General features: G+C 34.6%; 2 protein-coding genes across 5 annotated transcripts in view; one reads left to right on the top strand and one right to left on the bottom strand.

Moving 5' to 3' along the window:
* LOC107159970 (BTB/POZ domain-containing protein KCTD16-like) overlaps positions 1-5,001 on the bottom strand; it is a 9,004-nt gene extending 4,003 nt beyond the window's left edge. Inside the window, exon 1 of the mRNA XM_015506611.2 lies at positions 4,829-5,001. The gene's annotated coding sequence lies outside the window, so the exon portion shown is untranslated. The remainder of the gene's footprint in view (positions 1-4,828) is intronic.
* Positions 5,002-11,518: 6,517 nt separating this feature from the next.
* Nbdy (negative regulator of P-body association) overlaps positions 11,519-22,352 on the top strand; it is a 95,557-nt gene continuing 84,723 nt past the window's right edge. For 2 of the 4 annotated variants that reach the window (XR_007344866.1, XR_007344865.1), the window contains exons 1-2: positions 11,539-11,917; positions 14,051-14,187. Coding sequence is in view for 1 of the 4 variants with exons in the window: in XM_048796716.1 (XP_048652673.1) it covers positions 11,682-11,888 (207 nt within the window). In the remaining 3 variants the exon portion in view is untranslated. Of the gene's footprint in view, positions 11,918-14,050; positions 14,188-17,310; positions 17,450-22,352 lie in introns of those variants that run through there. The other 2 variants (XR_007344867.1, XM_048796716.1) reach the window with 2 other exon arrangements.

The following is a 22,352-nucleotide window of genomic DNA, read 5'->3' as shown; positions in this document are numbered from 1 at the left end:
ATATATTATTATATTATATATTTTGTTCTTTTTTTTCATTATCAGCACCATATTACTCAGATCCCTTTTTGTTTCTATGATTGTATCTAATCTTCTGTTTCTAATTGTGGCACCTGCTTCTAATGTGCACCCACCACATTTTACCATTCACTCTCCCAGTGATTGAAAACCCAGATTACTTTCAACTTCCTGATATAATGTACACCCTTGTACACTTTCTCTATGATTTCCAAATCCTGACCTCTTTCTCTTTCCTAAACTTCAGTTCTATATTAGCAACATTTTCTGACTGCCCTGGCAGCACCTTGAATTCAGCATGTTCAAAATCACTCATGTACATCAAAGTGTTTTTTAAAAAGTAAGTTATTATTAATTATTTCTCTTCATGTTTCCAGCCCAAACAGGTCAAATTTTCTGACTTTTCCCCCCATCAGTAGTACCACAATTTTTTCAGTAGTCTGAATTTGAAATTCAGAAACCTCAGTCATGCTATTGATTTATTCATTCTTCTCATCCATATTTCTCACTAACCTAGAAATTATTTCTTTATGATATCTCTTGCATACAGTTTATTATTGCTACTTCCTATTCTTATTCTTCACTCATATAAGAATCTCCAGTTTGGTCTGTCCATCTCTGGTTGCTACCCAATCATATTTAGTCTCTTCTGCTAACACACAGCCAAACCAAGATATTTAAAATTTTGCTATCAGATTAGTTGTTATCATGTCATATCTGTTTAACAATTTCTGGTGGTTCCACTTTGCCTATACATCAAATTCAAACCCCTTACCTTGGAATTTAAAGCTATCTACAAGAATTCCTAATACTATATAGGACTTACTATGTGCTAGGTATTGTTCTTAGCTGATGAGTTTATCCCTGATTTAAAAAAACAAAAAAACACCTTGTCCAACATATGTCTAATAAGTAGTTTTGCTGATGTCCAAATTCAAGCAATAGCACTCCTGTGTCCATGTTATTAACTACTATGCTATACTGCTCCCTTTTGATCATTATCTGCTAAGACTTTTTTACACATAGAAAATAAAAAGATAAAGGTCATTGATCATTGTCAATGATGTTTGCTTTAAATTTGTGTGGGGGGGTTGTGAGTTTTTCGTTTTGTCTTTTGTCTTTATTCACATCTCCCCCACCCCTGTAAAACCTATTCCTTCTCCTTGACATCCACCTGTACTTCAAAGACCAATTCAAGTCCCAAATAAGGTCAACCTCCTCCTATTTCTTTATTAAACTTGAAAATCTTGGATTTAAAAAAAAAACTCATATGGCTTTCTACTCCTTAACATAACAGTAATAGTAGTAATATATGAGCTATACTAAAAATAGCTAACATTTACAAAGCACTTACTATATACTAGTTCTCTTCTGATCCCTTTTCATGTGATCACTCAATTAATTATTTGTAACAATGCAATGAGGTCAGTTCCACAAACTCATCCACTTTTTCATGTTCACATGCCTCAAACTTATGATTCCTTCTGCTTGAAATGCCTTGTTTTACTCTAACCACCCCAAGCTCCTGGTCCCTCCTTGTGAAATAATATAATATAGTGGCTTTGGGCAGTTCTGAATTGAATCCCAGGTCTGCTACTTACTAGCTGAGTAATTTTTTTGTGGGGTGGGGATTGAACCCAGGGCCTTGTGCATGTGAGGCAAGCACTCATATATTCCCCAGCCACTAGCTGAGTAATTTTAGGCAAACTATTTTTTTCTCTGAGCCTCAATTTCCTTTCCAGAAAATGGATACAATAAAATACCCTAATTAATAAGATGAGAAAATTATATTTAAGGCAAATAAAGTACTTAACACACCACCTGGCATATCATAAATGCTTAACAGATGGTAGGTTACATTAGTTTCCTTAGCTTGTCTCAGGAAAAGCAATAAAAGATTGCTTTTCACTGAATTGATTATGGCAAAAGAAGTCTCATAGTGATCCACTGAAATCCTGCTAAAATGAAATATCCTAACTTTTCATCCCATTCTTTTATATTCATTATCACTGCAGTTTATAAGTATCTCTATTGGAGAATTTATCAGCCCCTACTAGAACTAGAACTGTTTATTTATTTATCTGTTTGGCCCTAAGGCAACAAAGTAATCTTTTTTAAAAGATTTATTTTTTAGTTGTAGGTGGACACATACCTTTTATTTTATTTTTATGTGGTGCTGAGGATCAAACCCAGTGCCTCATGCATGCTAGGCAAGCACTCTGCCACTGATCTATAGCCCCAGCCCACAAAGTAATCTTTTTTTTTTTTTTTAAGATGTTGGTAATCCTAGAGACCTTAATTGTTAGAAGCAACTGGGCACATTTTTTTAAATTTATTTTTAAGTTTTAGGTGGACATAATATCTTTATTTTACATTTATGTGGTGCTGAAGATTGAACCCAGTGCCTCATGCATGCTAGGCGAGCACTCTACCACTGAGCCACAACCCCAGCCCCACAAAGTAATCTTAATTTAAACTTCCGCATCCCCAGCACTGAGTCTGGTGATTAGCAAGCCTGTGGTAAATAATTATTGAATGATGAGTAAATCACCAACAAACAAATGTAACACTAAATCACACTAAAATGTGACATTATTTTCGCAATCCCACAGTATATGAGTAGAATTCCATTTAGAAGCTGGTGCAGTGGTGCATGCCTATAATCCCAGCAGCTCAGGAGACTGAGGCAGGAGGATCACAAGTTCAAAGTCAGCCTTAGCAACTTAGCAAGGCACTTAGCAACTCAGTGAGACCCTGTCTCTAAAAAAATTATTAAAAAAGGGCTGGGGATGTGGCTCAGTGGTTAAGCACCCCTGGGTTCAATCCTCAGTATCAAAAAAAAAAAAAAAGGAAACAAAAAGGAAATCATTTATAGAAATTCATTTTGAATACACATTTAAGAACAAGAAATGTACATATATTAGATTTTGCAGGTTTCTGAATACAAAAGAGGTCTTATTTATTTCTTCCAAAAACAATGACAAAAGTCCCAAATGCTTTTCCCCATTGTACAATAAAACAGATCATTTTATAGTACAAATAAGCATTTGGAAAACAGTAGTGAAAATGTATTATTTGCTTTTCTTTCTTGTTGCTTTGAAGAGACTTCTGCCCAGGTCAACTAGTAGTTTAAAATCCTATAAGTGAGAGTCACATTCAATTTAAGGAGTCAAGCTGGGTATTAGATTTTGCCTCTTACATTAAGTACAGAATTTTTAGCTGAATTCTAATGACCCAGCCTTTGTTTCTGGAGGAAGAAGTCAGAAGCAGAAAAGTTAAGCCTAGAGCTGTATGGGACTTTTAACTGCTTCCTCTCTTTGGTACAATCACAAATATGTTTTTAAACACAAATATAATTTTTCTTTCAGAAATTTTACACTGAAAGCTAGAATCTGAGAAGAGTTTTTTTTTTAAGAAATAAAAATGGAGGTAGTTCCCTCACTAATTAAAAAAGTCTAATTCGAAAGAGCCCCTGGAATATTATCATAACATGAAGTCAAGAAGGGCATACTTCCCAAATAGAAAGATTATGATTTGTTTGCATGTATTTGCAATTTGCATATAAAAATCTTTTAATATTCTTCCTTTTCCTTTCTTAGTATTTTCTGTTCAACTGGTTTTGCTCCCAAGGAAGCAAAAAGCAATTCATTCAAATCTAACCATCCATCAGTTTTTGAAATGCTTGCTTGGCAAATGCTTTTTAAGGAATCTTGAAATGTCTCATTTATTGTCTTGTGTATAAATCAGAGGTTGATAAGGATTTGTGGTTATTTGCCTCAGCAAATCAAAGAAATAATAGTCTCTGTAAAGGAGGAAGTAAATGAGACAATGTGTAAAGTAATGATTTAAACCAGATGAAAAAAAGTCCTTAAACCCAGCTGTGTACTGCAAGCCCAGAAGAACTGAGCTTTACACTTCAATGTTTCAAAGGCACTGAGGAAAGTAGCAAGTTCATCCTTCCCTTTCTACAGTCAAATAATCTTCTTAATTGTAGTACTTATAACCAAGATCCACTGTTTCTAAAGGGAAAAAATGTCAAATATATGAAAACAAACTATAGTATTATCTCTTCTTAAGATGCCTGATTTCTTCCTGAAAATGTAGAGTTTTCTAAGGAAATCAGACAATTTATAAATGACCAACTTCCAATTTTATTAAATCTGAAATCCTTCTGTCCTAATCTCTTCCCCCTCTCTCCCTTTTTTCTCCTCTCCCTCCTCTTCCTTCTTTGCCCTCCGTTCCTCTCTCTCTCCCCTCTCTGACCAGTTTGTCTGAAATATACACTAACTTATAAAATGAATCCACCAATTTTAAATGTGGTTCGCACCTTTTCTGTTGCTCCAATTAAGAGATACAAAAAATCAGAGTAGCTAACAGCTGAACTGGAAGTGTAAACAAAAGGAGAAAACAACTTTAAGAAATAAGAAATAGTTTTTCTTCTACTTGCAGGAGAAAATCCTCAGTAGCATTCCCTTCCTTTTCCAATTAGTTTATACTTATGGCTTTTAGCCCGCTCATAAAAATGAAATGCCAGTACCCAGGTGCTTAAAAACAAACAAAAATTTTACTTTTCAATTAACCAAATGATGAAAGGCAATCTGAGTTTTCAGAATTGCCCTGCAGAAAGAGTCTCCCCTATTTTTGGATCTGTAGCCTGCTTTCCAATCAGTAGGTTTAACATGCAGTCCTCTCTCCGTACAGAGAAAGGACAAACAGAGACATGCGCATCCCCAGCTCAAATGCAGAAGCTCCTGAATTCCAGAAGCAGTTTACTGGAAAGGAAAGACAAGGAGATCAATGGAGTAGTTACCTTGAATCTCTAGTTTCTGCGATATTCTTAAGCAGTCTCAGTCCCTGTGTGTCTTGCTGCCTTGCCAGCTCAGCTCTGCTTGTGAAATGACTTCCTGCTCGCCTTCCTTTCTCTGGCTGTGCGCTTTGGCGCTTGAGCAGAGTTTTCCCTTTTAATACTAGCAAGGCTGTAGACCCTCCTCCCCTTCTGTGACAAACTCGGTTCCCTCCGCTGCCCGCCTCCCAGATAGAAAACGGCAAGCTCTTCATTCTGCAGTTTGAGGAGAAAGCAAAGGAGAGAGAATAAGATAACCATGGTGGTGATGTTAAAGGAGTCGAATTTGGAGGTAAAAGAGAATTTTTGCTCATCATTTTCTTGGTTCCAGCAAAACAAATAAACATTTAGCACATGCAAATTACCTGAATGTATTTTTTTTTTTTACTAAAGCATTGGCTGGATTCTAAAATTGAATGTATAGGTAGGTATGATTAACAACTTTATTGTGATAATAACTCAAATGGTCTCTATTGTTCAAATAAATAATTTACTAAGTGTCCTGTGTGCAAGATAATATTAAATGCTGAGGATAAAGAAATAAATTAAACACATTTTTCATTCTTAAGACTCTTACTGTTTAGTCCAGGAGAATAAACGACTATAAAATGTTAAGTGTCATGGAAATAACTAAGCATACAGTGTTGAAAAGACACAAAGGAAAGACCCCCTAGGCCATTAGGGACTCCTGAAGGGTTCCTGGAGGATGTGACTAAACAATTTAACAAATAAATAAGAATTAGTAGAAGAAAAGCAGGAAGTGTATTCCAGGCAGAAAGAACAGATCAATGAAGATGGTTGTGGGAAAAAAAAAAAAACAAAAACATGTTATCTACAAGGAACTGTATTAAATTTTTTAAATGCTGGAGTCAAGAAAGGCAGGTTATTTAATTCCCAAAACCTAAATTAATTTTCTTCAGATTGTCTACATAGTCCAAGTAAAGAATGAACCTATTATCCTGTATGAAAATCTGTAAAATAAATTATTTCATTTCAGAAGCAATTTTTCTTTTTATCTTCCAATTTAGTCTTTGAAATAAAATGTGACTTTTTCAGCCAAATGTAGTAGCATACACTTTTTAAATCTCAGCTACTCAGAAGGCTGAGGAAGGGGGATCCCAAATTCAAGGCCAGCTTCAGCAATTTAGACAGACCTGGTCTCAAAATAAAAGATAAAAAGGGCCTGAAATATAACTCAGTGGTAGAGCTCCCCTAGTTTCAATCCCCAGTACTGCAAAAACAAATAAATAATAAAATGAAGATTTTTCAAAAAGGAAGTGGAATGTTGTGATAGCCACGTCTCTCTGAACTTGAAACTTCTGTCAGTCAAATAGATTTCTGAGAGATAGTGTTAGCAATGTTATGGTTTTAAAAAACAAAATTACATCATATGCAGGAACGTGAATAGAACTAGAGAACAACAAGCTAAGTGAAACAATCCAGATTATGTTACCTGCATATAGAAATACATCTCAACAAATTCCACTATTATGTATAATTATAAGGCACCAATTTTAAAAAGAAGTAACAAATCAGCAAAATTGCAGGGAACAAAAATTATGCAAAAATCAATTGTATTTCCACACACTGAATAATTAAAAAATGAGCAAAATAATTCTATTTAAAATAGCATCAAAAAGGGAAAACCTGCTATCAGTTCTCCTCACTGTGAGAGTTCTGTTCTTGTTTTATTTTTCAATGAATTCTACTCTTTTTTAAAAAATATATTTTTATTTGTGGATGGACACAATATCTTTATTTTATTTATTTTTATGGGGTGCTGAGGATTGAACCCAGTGCCTCATGCGTGCAAGGCAAGTGCTCTACCACTGAGCCACAACCCCAGCACCTAAATTCTACTCTTACCACTCATAAAAAAGCAGCAAAAAAAAAAAACCTTAGAAATTAACTTAAACAAGCTGTACGCTTGAAAACTACAAAATGTTGCTGAAACAAATTAAAGACACAAATAGAAAGATATCCTATGCTCATGTCTTTAAAAACTTAATATCATTAAGCTGTCAATAATATCAAAAGTGATCTACAGATTCAATGCAATCCTACTAAAATCCCAGGGGCAGTTTTTGTAGAAATAGATTAATCCATCCTATAATTCATATGGGACTCCAAATAACCAAAATAATCTTGAAAAAGAACAAAATTAGACATCTCTACTTCCTGATTTCAAAGCTTATTACAAGGCTAAGTAATCAAAACAGTGTGATACTGGCATTAAGACAGATATACAGACCAATAGATTAGAAAATCCAGGCATAAACTCTTGCATAAGCGGGCTCCATGGTGCAAGCCTATAATCCCAGCGGCTAGGGAGGTGAGGCCCTAAGCAACTCAGAGAGATCCTGTCAATATTTGTGCACCTATGTTCACTGCAGCATTATAGCATTATTCATAATAGCCAAAGGTGGAAGCAACACAGTATCTTCAAATGGATGAAGAAATAAACAAAATGTGATTATATATTTAGTTTTTTCTTTAGTATATTGTTCTCCCTTTTATTTATTTATTTATTTCATTATGCTGACTTTTTCCTTGATATCTTTTTTTGTGTGTGTGAGGTGCTGGGGGTTGAACCCAGGGCCTTGTGCATGCAAGGCAAGCACTCTACCAACTGAGCTANTAATCAATATGCAACAGTTAAAAATTTTAAAAAGAAAATATTCAAAGAAATGAAAAATAAATAAAATACTCAGTTGTGTACTATAATAAAGATGAAATTTAAGGTACATGAATTGATTTTCAGTTAAAAAAACTGGAAATAACCTAAATGTCCATATCCATGGAAAATTAAATTTAAAAATATGGTAAATTCACACAATGGGATTATATATAGCCATTAAAGAAATATTGAGAAGTGAGGAAAAAATGCCAAGCTATTTCATTAAGTTAAAAACAACATTTGTTATGATTTGAGAAATAAAAAGCAATACATATACAGGTAGATGAAGTTCACATTAGTGTGTATGTGCATGCACACATATACCCCTCATACTGTTATTTTTAAAAAGCAATCATAATGATCATCTTTAGAGATTTAGTTTTTCCTAACCTTATATCTTTTATTTATTTATTTTCTTGAATGTTTTTAGAGGTTATCCAGGCAGAGAAACATGGGCCTTTTGTTATCTTCTTTGTATATCTTTGTATTCTCAAATATTCCTAGTGAAATTTGGTTTAATAAAATAAAACAAAAATTGTATACAGTCTCCCTCCAAAGCATTCTTATTTTTCATTTTAGAAAAATTTTACGGGAACTTGATGATTCTTGTCCTTAAATTTGTACTTAAAATCAATGAACAGAAACAGAAATCTTTTATATATAAGAGAAAACTCCATTCACTTGAAATAAAAAACTAATTTTCAAAAGAAATCATAATGAATTAGCCAATTTCTCATTTTAAAAAATACTAAATGAAAACAGGTGACTATTACCCAGAAGTGAGTTTAGTTTTGCTCTTTGTTGTCATCCTTTGAGCACCATAAATTATGAAAGGAATTTGGGTCCATACCATTTCTCACATCTGGCTTGACATTTCTTCAATCTAACAGTGCCTCTTTTGGTCCCATGATTCACATTCAGCTGGTTCACTGATGTTGGAAGAAAGCTTAATTTGGAGAAGATGAAGGGAAAATATTCATTTTGAAATGTGGAAGGAAAAGGCTTTAGTTCACCTTTCTTTTTTTAATATTTATTTTTTTAGTTGTAGTTGGACACAATACCTTTATTCCATTCATTTATTTATATGTGGTGCTGAGGATCGAACCCAGGGCCCCACACATGCTAGGCGAGCGCTCTACCTCTAAGCCACAATCCCAGCTCTCAACTTTCTTTTTTTAAAAAAAAATTTTTTTTAGTTGCAGATGGAGGCAATCTCTCTCCGCCCCCCCCCTCTTTTAATGTGGTGCTGAGGATTGACCCCAGTGCCTCACGTACCTGAGGCAAGCACTCAACCACTGAGCTACAACCCCAGACCTTTAGTACACCTTTCTAATATAATAGAAAGAAACAAATTAAAACATAGTTGTGAGTCGGGGCTGGAGTTGTGGCTCAGAGGTAGAACGGTCGCCTAGCACATGTGAGGCCCTGGGTTTGATCCTCAGCATCACATAAAAATAGATAAAATAAAGGTATTGTGTCCAACTGCAACTAAAAAATAAAAAATATATAGTTGTGAGTATGATGATTATTACCAGAAGCTGGGTGGGATGAAGATTTGAGTTTAATAAGTATGAAAAAGTTCTGGAGATTGGTCATACAATCATATGAATGTACATAACATTACTAACCTGTATATTCAGAAATGGTTAAAATACTAAAATTTATGCTAAGAACATTTTACCACAATAAAAATAATTAAATAAATCTAGTTGCAGTGTAAATAGTCCAGGTTAGTGGCAACAGATTTGAGACCATTTTTACCTCAAGTCAAATGTTTATCATAAATCAGACCCTCCTGGATTTGATATAAACTTTAATTCCTGTCACTTCCCACAGCGAGCACATGTCTCTTAATTTACTAAAACCATAGCTGTAGAACAACTTAATTTAAACTTTTAATATCATTGGTTTTGCATATTTAGAGATCGATGTAAAAAGATTGTGAAAATGTTCTTCAAAAAATAAAGACTACATAATTTCATTTTTACAAATACAACTAAGTGGAGAGCATCAAATTTCCTGAGATGACAATTAGAAAAGGAACAGATGTGGAGGATTAGAGATAGACCAATTACTCCCAAGGTGGGGCTTGTCCTTCCAGAAGAAATTTGCTAACTTCTGAAGATACTTTTTGTCATAACAACTGGGAGGTGCAGGGAAAGAAATTAGCAAATGGTATGGGTAGAGCCTTGGTTTAGGATACTGCTAACCATCTTACAATGCATTGGACAGGTCACCATTAGAAAGAATGATCTCAAATGTCAATAGCACCAAGGTTGAGAATTCCTGGATTTGAGTTCTTATCTCTAACTTTGGCCACTCTTACTCAACCTTTGCTACAGGCTTCTCTTCTTCTGTCTGTCATTAGCTATTCAAGATTCTGTTTTTCAAATAAATGAAAAGAAAGGGAGATGGAAAGTTTCATCAAAATAGAAGACCAGTGGAGTAGAGGAAGGGGTTTGAGGTTGGGGGGTGAGGGATGGGATAAGGGAAGAACAGTGGATTGAATCTGACCTAACTTTCCCGTGTACATATATGAATATACCACAGTGAATTTCCCCATTGTGTATATTCACAAGGCACTACTTAAAAAAAGACATAAATAGCAGAAAGATCAGTAGAGTGGAGGAAAGGGAACAGGTGGGGGGAGGAGGAGAAGGAAAGGGGAAGTACTAAGGACTGAATTAGAGCAAATTATATTCTATGCTTTGATAATTATATCAAAATGAATCCTAATGTTATGTATAACTAAAAAGTGTCAATAAAATTTTTGGAAAAAAAGATTCGGTTTTTAGCCCATTTCTCTTTTCTCTTAGGGATATCATCCATAACCATGACTTCAACTACCACCTCTACATTGCTGACTCCCATATCATTATGTGTTGTACCAACTATTCTTCTAGCAATCACTATCTCAATATTCCTTCACATCTTTTCATTAGGCTACTGCTATACCTAATTTTCGTGTCTTTATTAGTAGCATCTGATACAAAACAATAGGGTTATTTATTTCCCAAACATTTACTGAGTACCTAATTTGTGTAAAGGGCTGTGGTGGGTACTCGGATGAAGGTAGCAATGATGGAAATGGGAGGTAGTTATGATAGTGAGTGCCCTAATTATGGCAACAGATTTGCAAGAAGAGATTATTATGCTCTGGAAACCAAAACTTGAAGAATTTAATTAATTACTTAAAGACCACAGAGCTTGTAAATGGCACAATTTTATTTCCAGTTCTCTTTTGATATTGAATATTGAAATCTGTCATTAAAAAAAATCAAAGGTGGTGCTGGAAAAGTATGGTCTAAAAAAGTGGACTCGGAACTGGGCTATTTGAATGATGAGGTCTAAATCCAGAAGCCTTTTCTTTTAAGACACACTGTACCTTCTTTTAGTTAAGACTTATCATATATACGGCATACCACCTATAGTAAAATAGTCATTATTTTCCATGGCTTTAAGAAAGAAAAAATATTGCCAATTAAAGTATGGAATGTTATCAATTGTCAAGTCTCAAGAGAGTTCCCAGATATTGAAACGTGGAAAACAATATAGTAAGCCTTCAAAGCTTACACATTTGTTAAAATATAAAGAAAAAGCGATTTTGGATTCTGTGATATGGTGACTTTATTTTATATATCCATTTTCCATGATCAATGTGCTGTTTTGCACTCTAGTCAACCAGTCAGCATGTATGTATACTGCTTTTTAAATGGTTGTAATTTTATGGCTCTGTGATGTGCATCTGCAGCTGGATTGTAAAGCTCTAAAGTAAATCTGCGTGACACTCCCACACACAGACATCGATAAACCATGAATAATTTTCCACTTAGAGGCAAATTTGAGCTTCTCGCATAGATCGTATAGTTACATCTGGAGGCGCTAGGGTAAAACATTATATTACAACATACGCAGTTTTTTAAGTCTCTTCCTGGTAGAAACGTTAAAGTGGGGTGGGGTACGTAGCGGGGTGGAGGTGCGGAGGCGGAGAAGGGATATACGTCTCAGGATACAGGAAATACGGTAAGAGGAAAAACCGGGAGGAAGCCAGCTGGTTCCTGAAGGGGATCCGCCGCCATCTCAGGTCTCTCAGCTTTGCCTGGGCCCATCGGAGAAAACTGTCGCTCGGGTCCTATAACACTTATGGGGGACCAACCTTGTGCCTCCGGGAGATCCACACTCCCACCCGGGAACACGCGGGAAGCCAAGCCTCCCAAAAAGCGCTGCCTTCTCGCTCCGCGGTGGGATTATCCGGAAGGAACTCCCAACGGCGGTAGTACCGATCTTCCCTCCGCTCCTCCTCCCGCATCTGCAGCCCTGAAGTCGCACCCTCTTCCTCCGGAGAAGTAGTGAAATATACATTTCCCACCCGAAACCAGGTCAGAGTCTTTCGTTTTCATCTGGGTCACCCAGGCTCTCCGAAGCTTAATTACGTATTTCCATGTTCTTTCCGCAATTTCAAAATAGAAGAAAGAACATGCAGGCACTAAAAAGCCCTTTCACAAGATATGTTTGTATGAAGTGATGGATATTTGATGGCATTTAGTAGATATTTTTAATATTTTATTTATTTATTTAAGTTTTAGATGGACACAACATGTTTATCTTTATTTATTTATTTTTAATGTGGTGCTGAGGATCGAACCCACGGCCTCACGCTTGCAAGGCAAGCGCTCTACCATTGAACTACAACCCCAGTCCTATTTTTAATATTTTAGATGTGATAATTGTAATGTTTTAAAGAAATAGGCTTGAATATTTTGATTTGCTTGAAAGTAATTCAGTGGGGTTAAGGTGTGGGGGCAGAGGATGAACAAAATTTTCGTGAGTTGATAAATTAAGCAGGATGATGTCTATGTGGGGATTTATTATACTGTTGTCTCTGCTTATGTATGTTTTTTCAAAATTTTCCGTTTAAAAAGAACCTAGTTCAAAATAACATAACAAGACTGTATTGAAGGCCCAGCACTGTGCTAAAAAGAGGGGATTGTAAGGTGAGCCTTCGGAAGTATGTCTTTCTGTGTGTAAGGTGAGAGAGTTTAATAAGGAAAAAAGTCACAATATGATGTACAAACCCAAGTGCCATGATGTTTGCTTGTTCAAGATATTCAGGAAGTATGGAGGATGGGTCAAGTCAATCTTCCTGGTAGTAATAGTGAGCTATCAAAGAGGAAGGGTGAGCTTTGGGTGGGCCTTAAAGGGTGAGTGACATCTGCCGTGTGAAGGGAGATAGAATGCTTTTTAGGCCTAGGGTTTCCAGAACAAAAGCCTCAAAGTATGCTTGTTCTGGGAACAGCTTGGCTGTAATTGTGACTCTAAGAAGGACTAGCAGGTGAAGACAGAGTGCCCTAGGGCCTTGAACATGCTAAGGAAATAAGTATGTTTATTCCATAAACAGTGGAAACCACAGAATATTTTCAAGCAAGTGTTATGATTTGTATTTTAGGAATTTAGTTCTTACTATCAGAAAAGCAGTCTCCTATTTAAATGAGTTTTGTAGAATGCAAAATATAAAACCAATTTTGACCCAAGTCTCAGAGGTCCTTATAATCCAAAGGAGAGAGGCATCATTCCTCATCTATACAGTAAACCTTTGTGGAACATTTGCATTGCATAGGTATTGTGCTGGGAATTTATCTATTTATTTATTTATTTATTATTTATTTTATAGTTGGACACAATACCTTTATTTCACTCATTTATTTTTTTACGTGGTGCTGAGGATCGAACCCAGAGTCCCCGAGTGTGAAACAAACGCTGTATCGCTGAGCCACAACCCCAGCCCTGTGCTGGGAATTTTAAGAGGATGGATGACCAAGGCATAATGGCTGGTGCATAGCTGGAGTGAAACAAGATATTTGAGTAAATAAGTCAATGAATAAGGGGATAACTGACAACCATGGAGGCTCTAGACATGAGGTGTGGTTGTAGAGCATAGAAAAGAATGAGCTCTGTTTCACTTTTGACAGCATCTGATGTCATTCCATAGAATTTTACTTCCCTCATTTTCACCTCAGTCCAGAGAGGTAATGAGGTACCATAGAATAGGCTATAGGGAGAGCAGTGCTCAGCTAGAAAACAAAGGAAGATGTGTAGACAAGAAGTGCAGGAGCTATGTAATTTCTCCTTAGTGATTCAAATTGTTGAAAATTATAATAAAAGTTTTTGCTGAAGTTTTTATGGGCCATAAATAAGGGCTTTGCATATTTTAATTTGTTTAATCACAAGAACTCCACTAAGGAGATTTATATAGGTCAAAGGAAGTTTGTAACTTGCCAGAAGTTATATAGCACTAAGTAGCTGAGCTGGGATTTGAACTCAGAATGTTTGGTTAGTCTGTGCCCTAAACTGCTGTGCAGTATACGCCTTCTGATACTCAGCAGAGAAACTGTTTTGTAGGAATATATCATTGAAATGTGGCCACAATGAAACTTAAGGAATCGAGGAGGCTACAGAAAAAAAGAAGTGGACAGTAATTGAAGTGATTTCACCTTAATTTTACTATTTTTCAGTCTTTGAAGGATTGCAGTATGACTCCATTTCCTTGGTGCATTCGTAAAATAGTTCACCCAATGAAGACAATGAAGATTATTTACACTGCTACCCTGCTTTTTCTGATGTTCTGCACCTGGCAGTTGTGATTTCCAAGGTAATCTCTTTACTAAAAATTTATTAAGTAAAGGAGGAAAAAGAGTTGATTTTGACACATTAAAAAGAACTACCCACCTGGGTGTGGCACACACCTGTAATCTCAGTGGTTTGGAAGGCTGAGGCAGGAGGATTGAAAATTCAAAGCAAGCCTCAGCAACTTAGCAAGGCCCTAAGCAACTTAGTGAGACCCTATCTCTAAATAAAATATAAAAAGGGGCTGGGGATGTGGTTCAGTGGTTAGGTGCCCCTGGGTTCAATCCCCAGTACTAAAAAACGAAAACCAGCCAAGTGAAAACCAAAAAGCTGGCTCCAGTGATAAAATTTAAACCATTTTCTACATTATATGAATCGATATACACCTAATAATAATAATGTAGTCTGTAAGGGTTTTTTTCTTTTAGTTTTACTCCTAATTATAGTTTCTGTTGTTGCTGCAAAATGAATATTTTAACCATATTTTAAAATTTGTTATAAATGGGAACGTGATTGATATTTTCATATATTGATTTTATATGCTGAAGCTTTTCTGAGTTGTATTTGTACTAATTATTTATAGATTTTTAGATTATCTTTTAACTATAATGTGAATAATGGCAGTTTCTTCCTTTCCATTTTTTTTAGCTTGATTTACTATGCTAGCCAGGATCTTTAATACAAGGAAAAATAAAAGCAGTGTAGAGTTTTGTTGCCTTGGTCTTGAGAATTTTATGAAAGTTTCACCCTTTTCAGTAGATTTTCTTTTTTGTGTTAAGAAAGTTTCTATTCCTAGCTTACTAAGAGTTTTAATTTTGAATGGTTATGGAGTTTTTAGCAATGTGCTTTGTCTGTATCTACTTCCGTAATTATGTTTTTTCCTCCATCAATATGATCATGTAATAATGTGATAAATTACAATAATTAATTTTCTCATGTATTTCCTGCTTTTGGTTAAAACAGTATTCACCATTGAGTATTTTGTTTTCTATTTTAATAATTTTTGCTTTTTATATTTCTCTTCGAGTTTCTTTTTATTTGTTCTTTCTTTAATTTAAAAAGTTTGACCTATAGCTCATTAATTTTTTCTTAATTTCTAAAATAAGAAGTTAGGACTATAAATTTTCGTCTACCACTTTAGAAGAATTTCACGTTACTATATGTAGTATTTTTAATCATTCAATATTTGTTTCTTTCTACGTTCTCTAATGATTTCTTCTTTGACCTATGAGGTATTTTTTAAAAATTTCTAAACATAGGCTCCTTTTTAATAAATTTTATTAATGATTTAAAAAAATCATTAAACTCAATTTTTTCTGCTTTAAAATGTTTTTTAATGTTGATTACAACAACAAAGTATACACTGGCTGCTTATCCAATAGAATTTGTCAATATATAACTTTTATTTTCATTAAGTACATAGAAAAAGCATGGGCATGATACTTACTAATGGCATTATTGCTGATTTTGATGCTTGTGTTTTAAACTTTTTATTTTGATTTAATTCCACACTTTAAAAACTATGAGAGGGCTGAGGATGTAGCTCAATAGTAGAGTGTTTGTGTAACATGTGTGAGGCTCTAAATTCAATCCCTAGCCCAGCAAAAAAATAAATAAAGCCTCTGAGAATATTACAGAGGCTGGGTATGGTGGCACATACTTAGAATCCCATCAACTGGGAAGGCTAAGGCAGGACGGTTTCAAGTTTAAAACTGGTCTTATCAGTTTAGTGAGACTTTCAGCAAACTTAGTGAGACCCTGTCTTAAAACAAAAAAATAAGGAGGACTGGGGATGTAGCTCAATGGTAAAGAGCCCCTGGGTTCAAGAGAATATTCCAAAGAACTCCCATAGATACCCTTTTACCCAGGTTCACCAATTAACATTTTGCCACATTTGCTTTATCATTATTTTTTTCACCCTCATTCCCTCTCCCATTTTCATAGTAAGTTGCAGATATCCTTCCCCTTTACCTGTTAGTACTTCATTATGTGTTTTCTCAGAATGATGACTTTCTTATATGTAACCTTGGTACATGTGTCAAAAACAAGAAATTTTACATTGTTCCAGTATTATTATCTATGTCATACTTTAATTTTACAATTATTCAAAAAATGTCTTTTATAACTATTTTCTTTTCTTGGTAGAAGTTGCAATCTAGGATGATAATATCGTATTTAGTTTTTATCTTTCCAATTCTTAATCTGGAATAATCCTTCAATTTTTTTTTCTTTCATGATATTGGCAATTTGTAAAATACAGGACAATCATTTGGTAGAATGTTCTTCAATTTAAGTTTGTTACATATTATTATATCTGGCTTCTTATCCCAATATAATTTGTTAATATATAACTGTTATTTTCCTTAAGTACATAGAAAAAGCATGGGTATGGTATTTATTGATGGCATTATTGCTGATTTTGATTCTTATGTTTTAAAGTTTTTGATTGAATTTCACAGTTTAAAACCTTCTGAGAGGTCCAAGGATGTAGATCAGTGGTAGATGAATAATATAGACATAATATTTAATATGCACTCTATTTAATATAGTAATATTAATAATATGATAATAATCATTGTTGGAAGGAATACTACAGAAGTAATATTGTATTGTTCTCAGGCCATCATATTGGTGGCACATGATGCTGGTGTGACCCCTTAGGAGTAATATTAACTTTGATTATTTAAGGTGTTGGGTGTTTTCCAGATTAACCCACTCTAAAGTTGCCATTTTTCTTTTTGTAGTTAGTAATTTTGCTGGGAATACTTTGAGACTGTGTGAATATCCTGTTCCTCATCAAACTATTTTCCACTAGCTTTTGCATCCATTGCTAATTCTTGACTGAATTAGTTATTACCATGATGACTACAAAAATGATAATTTTCAAACTCCATCTTTTTTACTACATTACTAGTTTAAATACTACTTCAAGGAAGAGCTTTTTTCTCCATGTATTTATTCATTTCTTTGAGCACAGATATTTAATTTATTTCTCAAATAGGATGTTGCTATCATTATTTAATGCTCAGTTGCCCAAATTAAGTCATTGACTGCCCATTCAAATTGTTTCCTCTGTCCTTTTGACATGTCCTATCATTTCATAGATACTTTAACTTACTTTAACATTTCTTTTCTTCCTTACTTTCAGGCTCATCTTGTATTTTCTACTCCATTGACCATTTCTGTATGGGACTCTGGTACTAAGAGATGGTATTTAGAAACTGAGGCATGGGTATATGGATCTTTTTATCTTAACATTTTGTTATTGTTTCTCATTTTAATTTCGCTGAGTACAAACATTATTTAGTATTTGTTGAAATGTTTGCTTTATGTCCTTGAGAACATGATCAGTTGTTTCATGTGTACCTGAAAATATTTTGTATATTCTAACTGTTATATGTAGGGTTATATAAATATTCATTAAACTTGTTAATTGTGTTGTTTAAATCTATATCTCTACTAATTTTTTGTGCTAAATCTATCAGTTATCAAGAGAGGTAGATTTAAAATCTCCCACTGTGATTGTGAATTTGTCAACTTCTTGTAGTTCTGTCAATTTTTGTTTCGTGGAATTAAGGCTTTGTTGTTATGTATATACAAGTCTAGAATAGACAAATCTTTTATTTTTAAGTGATGCTTTTATCTTCTTGCATTTAAAATCCACTTTGTTTGCTACTAATATACTTTCACCAGCTTTCCTTTGTTTGGTTGCTTCTTTTTCAGTTTTCTTACTTACTTACTTTTTTGTCTTTCTTGTATTTTTCAGAAAATGTTCTGCCAAAAATGTCAATGCATTGCTTTGTTTCTAAATTTACTAGTAAGATTTATAATTATCATTAAGGTTAAGTTTATGTATCCAAATAATACTTTTCTTCACTAATTTTTTACTTTATAAAATTTCAACCCAATGGAAAAGTGGAAAGATATCATCAATGTAGATTCATCAATTACTTGCTTTTTGCTGTATGGGTTTTCTCTTTCTGAATACACACACACAGTTTTTTGCTGAACCCTTTGGAAGTAACTTGCAGTTATCATGACACTTATCCCTAAATACTTCATCATGTCTCTTATAAAAACATGCATTTCTGTTATTGCACCTGAAGAAATTTAACATTGATACAATGCTACTACTACATTGTCCCGTCAAATTTTCCTAGTAATATTTTTATAGCTTTTCATTTGTTCTGATCTAGTCAAGGATCATACATTTTGTTTAGTTATTGTGATTGTTGAGTCTTTTTAAATCTAGAATAGCATTCTTCAGTGTTTTGCTTTTAATTTTTCATGATATTGGCATTTCTGATGAGTCCAGGCAGTTGTCCTATATATGTCCACTATATGAACTTGTCTGATTGATTTGTTTCCACAACATCAATTTAAACATTTCTTTTTTTTTTTTTTGGTTCTGGGGATTGAACCCAGGGGTGCTTAACCACTAAGCCACATCCCCAGTCCTTTTTAATATTTTATTTAGAGACAGGGTTTCACTGAGTTGCTTAGGGCCTCACTGAGTTTCTGAGGCTGGCTTTGAACTCGTGATCTTCTAATCTACTTATACTATTTTTTTTTTCTGTGGTGCTGGGGATTGAACCCAGGACCTTGTTCAGGCAAGGCAAGCACTCTATTGACTGAGCTATATCTCCAGCCCATAGGTTGATAATTTTTAAGAGGCAAGTATGATCAAGTTCCTTTCCTAGTAATCTTGCTTCTTTGACCTGCTGGCATATCATTTTAATTCCTCCCATATTTTCTTGTTTGTATTCTGTATTAGTTTTCTATTGCTATTATATCAAGTTTATCACAAATTTTGGAGCTCAAAACAGTACATTTATTATCTTATAATAGGTGAGAAGTCTGGTGTAAGTTTAATCAGAATGAAGTCAAGGTGTTGACCAGCTGTGTTCCTTTCTGGAAGCTCTAGGGGAGAATCTGTATCCTGCCTATTCAGTTGTTGGCAGATCCCAGTTCCTTGCAACTATAGATCCGGATGCTGTTTCTTTGCTGGTTGTCAGCTGAGGGCTGTTCCTGTCTTCTAGAGGCCACCTGCATTCCTTGGTTTATGGACCCTTTTCACCATCTTCAAAGCCAACTATAACAGGTTGAGTCCCTCTCACACTTACACTTTCTCCATTTTCTTCTTTCATCATCTGTCTCTGACTCAGGTAGGAAAAGGTCATTTGTACCCATGGAATTAGATCACACCACCTATATAATCTAGAATAATCTCTAAAAAAATCCTTAACCTAATCACATCAACAAAGTTGCTTTTCCCTCTTAAAACAACATAGTCATGGTTTCTGGGAATTATGGTGTGGACATCTTTGGGTAGCCAGTATTCTGTCTACCATGGATTCCATTATAGCAGCTAGCCATAACCTAACACCCAGTGTTTGAACCATCCATTCTTTCATTCAATCAACAAAAAATATGAAAGAACATCTATTAAATTGAGTATCTCTTAAATTTCAGGCATTGTTATAGGTGCCAAGGTTCCAAAAATAATGTATTTAATTCTCCCAAGAAGTCCATAAATGGTTTGCTTAAGTTCTGCAGATAGAGATTAGCATAACAATAAGAGTGTGTACAGGGCCATACCACGTAGATTAGAAGTATCCAGGATAGCCTCTTGTGTAGATCAGATTCTCAGCTGAGTCTAAGAAAGGGGTCTAAGTATTAAATAAGGATAAGTAATGGTAAAGGGGCAAATAGAACTTTAAGTAGTGAGAATATAATGACCAAATATATAGAGCTCAAGATAGCCTGTTCTTTTGGTGGGGGAGGGTTGGTAGAGGTGATGGTAGTTAAATCTACTAGTCATGTAGTTTCCTGCAATGTATTGACTTCTGGGCTTTGGTTAGGTGAGTTTGAAATCCATAGAGTAGGCTCTCAGGAAGGGCCCAGGCTGAACTCAGGTGAAGGCTGAAACTGAAGTTCACAAATGGAATTTCTTCTTTTTCAGGAAATTCTTAACTCCGTTCTTAAAGCTTACCAACTGATTGAATCAGATCCACCTCGGTTATCTAGGAGAATCTCATTTAAGTCAACTGATATAGATGTTAATCACATCTACAAAATACCTTCACAGCAACACCTAGATCAGTTTGATTGAATAACTGAGAACTCTAGCCAAGCCAGATTGACATGCCAAAACCTGGAATGATTCTCATGTTTCTGGCATCAGTATCAATTGAAATCACTATCTGAAATACAGAATAGAATAGAAGGAGCAGGTTTTCAATATGGTTGGTAAGATAGCTAGGTCGAAATTCCTGGCAGGCAGGTAAAAGGTCACAAGAAAGGTAAAAGATCAAGAGTTTTGATCATATAAATAGGCTAAGAAGCAGTCAGTATAAAGATGAAAGTTAAAACCAGAAGTGTAAATTAGATACTCTAAAAGAAGATATATGTATATAGAACAAAATTATGAGTTTTGGAGAAAATTCTGGTGACCACCACCATTTAAAAATTATATAGAAGGTGGGCTTGGTGGTGCACGCCTGTAATCCCAGTGGCTCAGGAGGTTGAGGCAAGAGGATCACAAGTTTGAGGCCAGCCTCAGCAACTTAGGGATACCGTGTCTGTAAATAAAAAAACAAAAAATGTGACTGAGTCATAGTGCCCCTTGGTCAGTCCCTGGTACCCCAAAAAAATTATATAGAAAAAGATGAATAGATAAAGGAGAAGTAGGATAATGGGAGAACCTAGGAAAGTTTGCTGCCTGAATTTAAAAAAAATGAATAACAGTGTTGTAAATGGTAGAGAATCAGTATTGAAGAATATTCATTAATTTGTAAGTTAAATTCATTGGTGAATTAAGCATGAATAATTTCAGTGCTGTTGTGAGAACAGAAGCCAAATTGCAGTGGGTTGAAGAATTATTAGGAGGTGCCAAATTGAGGCTAGGTGGTGTAGATCACTCTTCGGAGAATATTTAGAGGAGAAGGAAAAATAAAAATTGGATGAGATTTAAAAAGTGAATTGGGGCTGTGGTTCTGGCTCAGAAGTAGAGCACTTGCCTAGCCTGTGTGAGGCACTGGGTTCGATCCTTGGCATCACATAAAAATGAATAAATAAAGTTATAAAAAAAAAAGTCTTGTATCTGTTTAAAATTTTTTTAAAAAATATGAATTATAACTAAAACAATTAAGAGAATATAAAAATAATGGTAGAAACTTGCTCAGGTTTTTTAGCTGAAAGTAATAAGAGGAAGAGAGTGATGATACAAGAGAAAACTATTCATAACTGAGAAAGAAGAAATAGGCCTGGTTGTTAGAGGGAGATGCAGTTACAAGAGAAGAACTTAATTTCTTCTTTGGATGAGACTAGATTAATTGTTCTTAATGATTGAAGGTGGTATAATCCTGAGAGGATGGTTTGAAAGTTTGTGAAAGGTGTTCAAGATCATCATAATGATTGGAAGGCTTTCTGGCATATTGTGGGTAGGATCAAGATTGCTAAATGGCCTGCAATATGCAAGAGAGCCTGTACAAAGATTTTTCTACATCCCATAAAACCTTTGAATATCCTGTTTGTAGGTGAAAATCCTATTTATATTAAATTAGGCCTTGAGTTGAATGTCATCTTATCTACAAACATTTTTAGTATACATTGACTTTTCCAGGAGTGCAACTATAATATAAACCAAAATAAGATCTTACTTTGTTTTGTTCAGTATCTTACCAAGAATGTTGATCATTTTGAAAATCTACCCAAAATGCTGCTCTTGGATATTTAAGACATTAATAACAATACATCTACATCAGTCAGCATTTGTAGCTGCCATATTTTACAGACATTGAATTTATATATTGAAATACATTTTATCTCATTATAAATTATATGTCTTTTTCATTTTATAAATATAGATTTTTAAATTATTTTTTGAGTTTTACTTTAGTACAGTAAAATAGGCATTAAAATATTTTAAAAAGGGAGTGAGATAGGATTGAAAAACATTGGCCCAGACAAAAGAATGAATGAAAATTCTGGTAAGTTTTAAGTAGAAATGCAGAGATTTATGAGAATGGCTTATATATCAGGCTTTGTGTTAGAGGTTGCCGTAACTAATTCTCAAACCCACCAAATACATTTCAGTCCTAATCGCAATCAACCCTTTTGTAACATTTAAAATTCTCTTCTCTTTTCTATAACGTCCTTCTCTTCTAAGCTCTCTTTTTACATATTTGG

This window comes from Marmota marmota, unplaced genomic scaffold (genome assembly GCF_001458135.2).
Source record: "Marmota marmota marmota unplaced genomic scaffold, marMar, whole genome shotgun sequence".
In the NCBI taxonomy this organism is placed as follows: Eukaryota; Metazoa; Chordata; class Mammalia; order Rodentia; family Sciuridae; genus Marmota; species Marmota marmota.
This window is presented reverse-complemented; position numbering and strand designations above follow the sequence as displayed.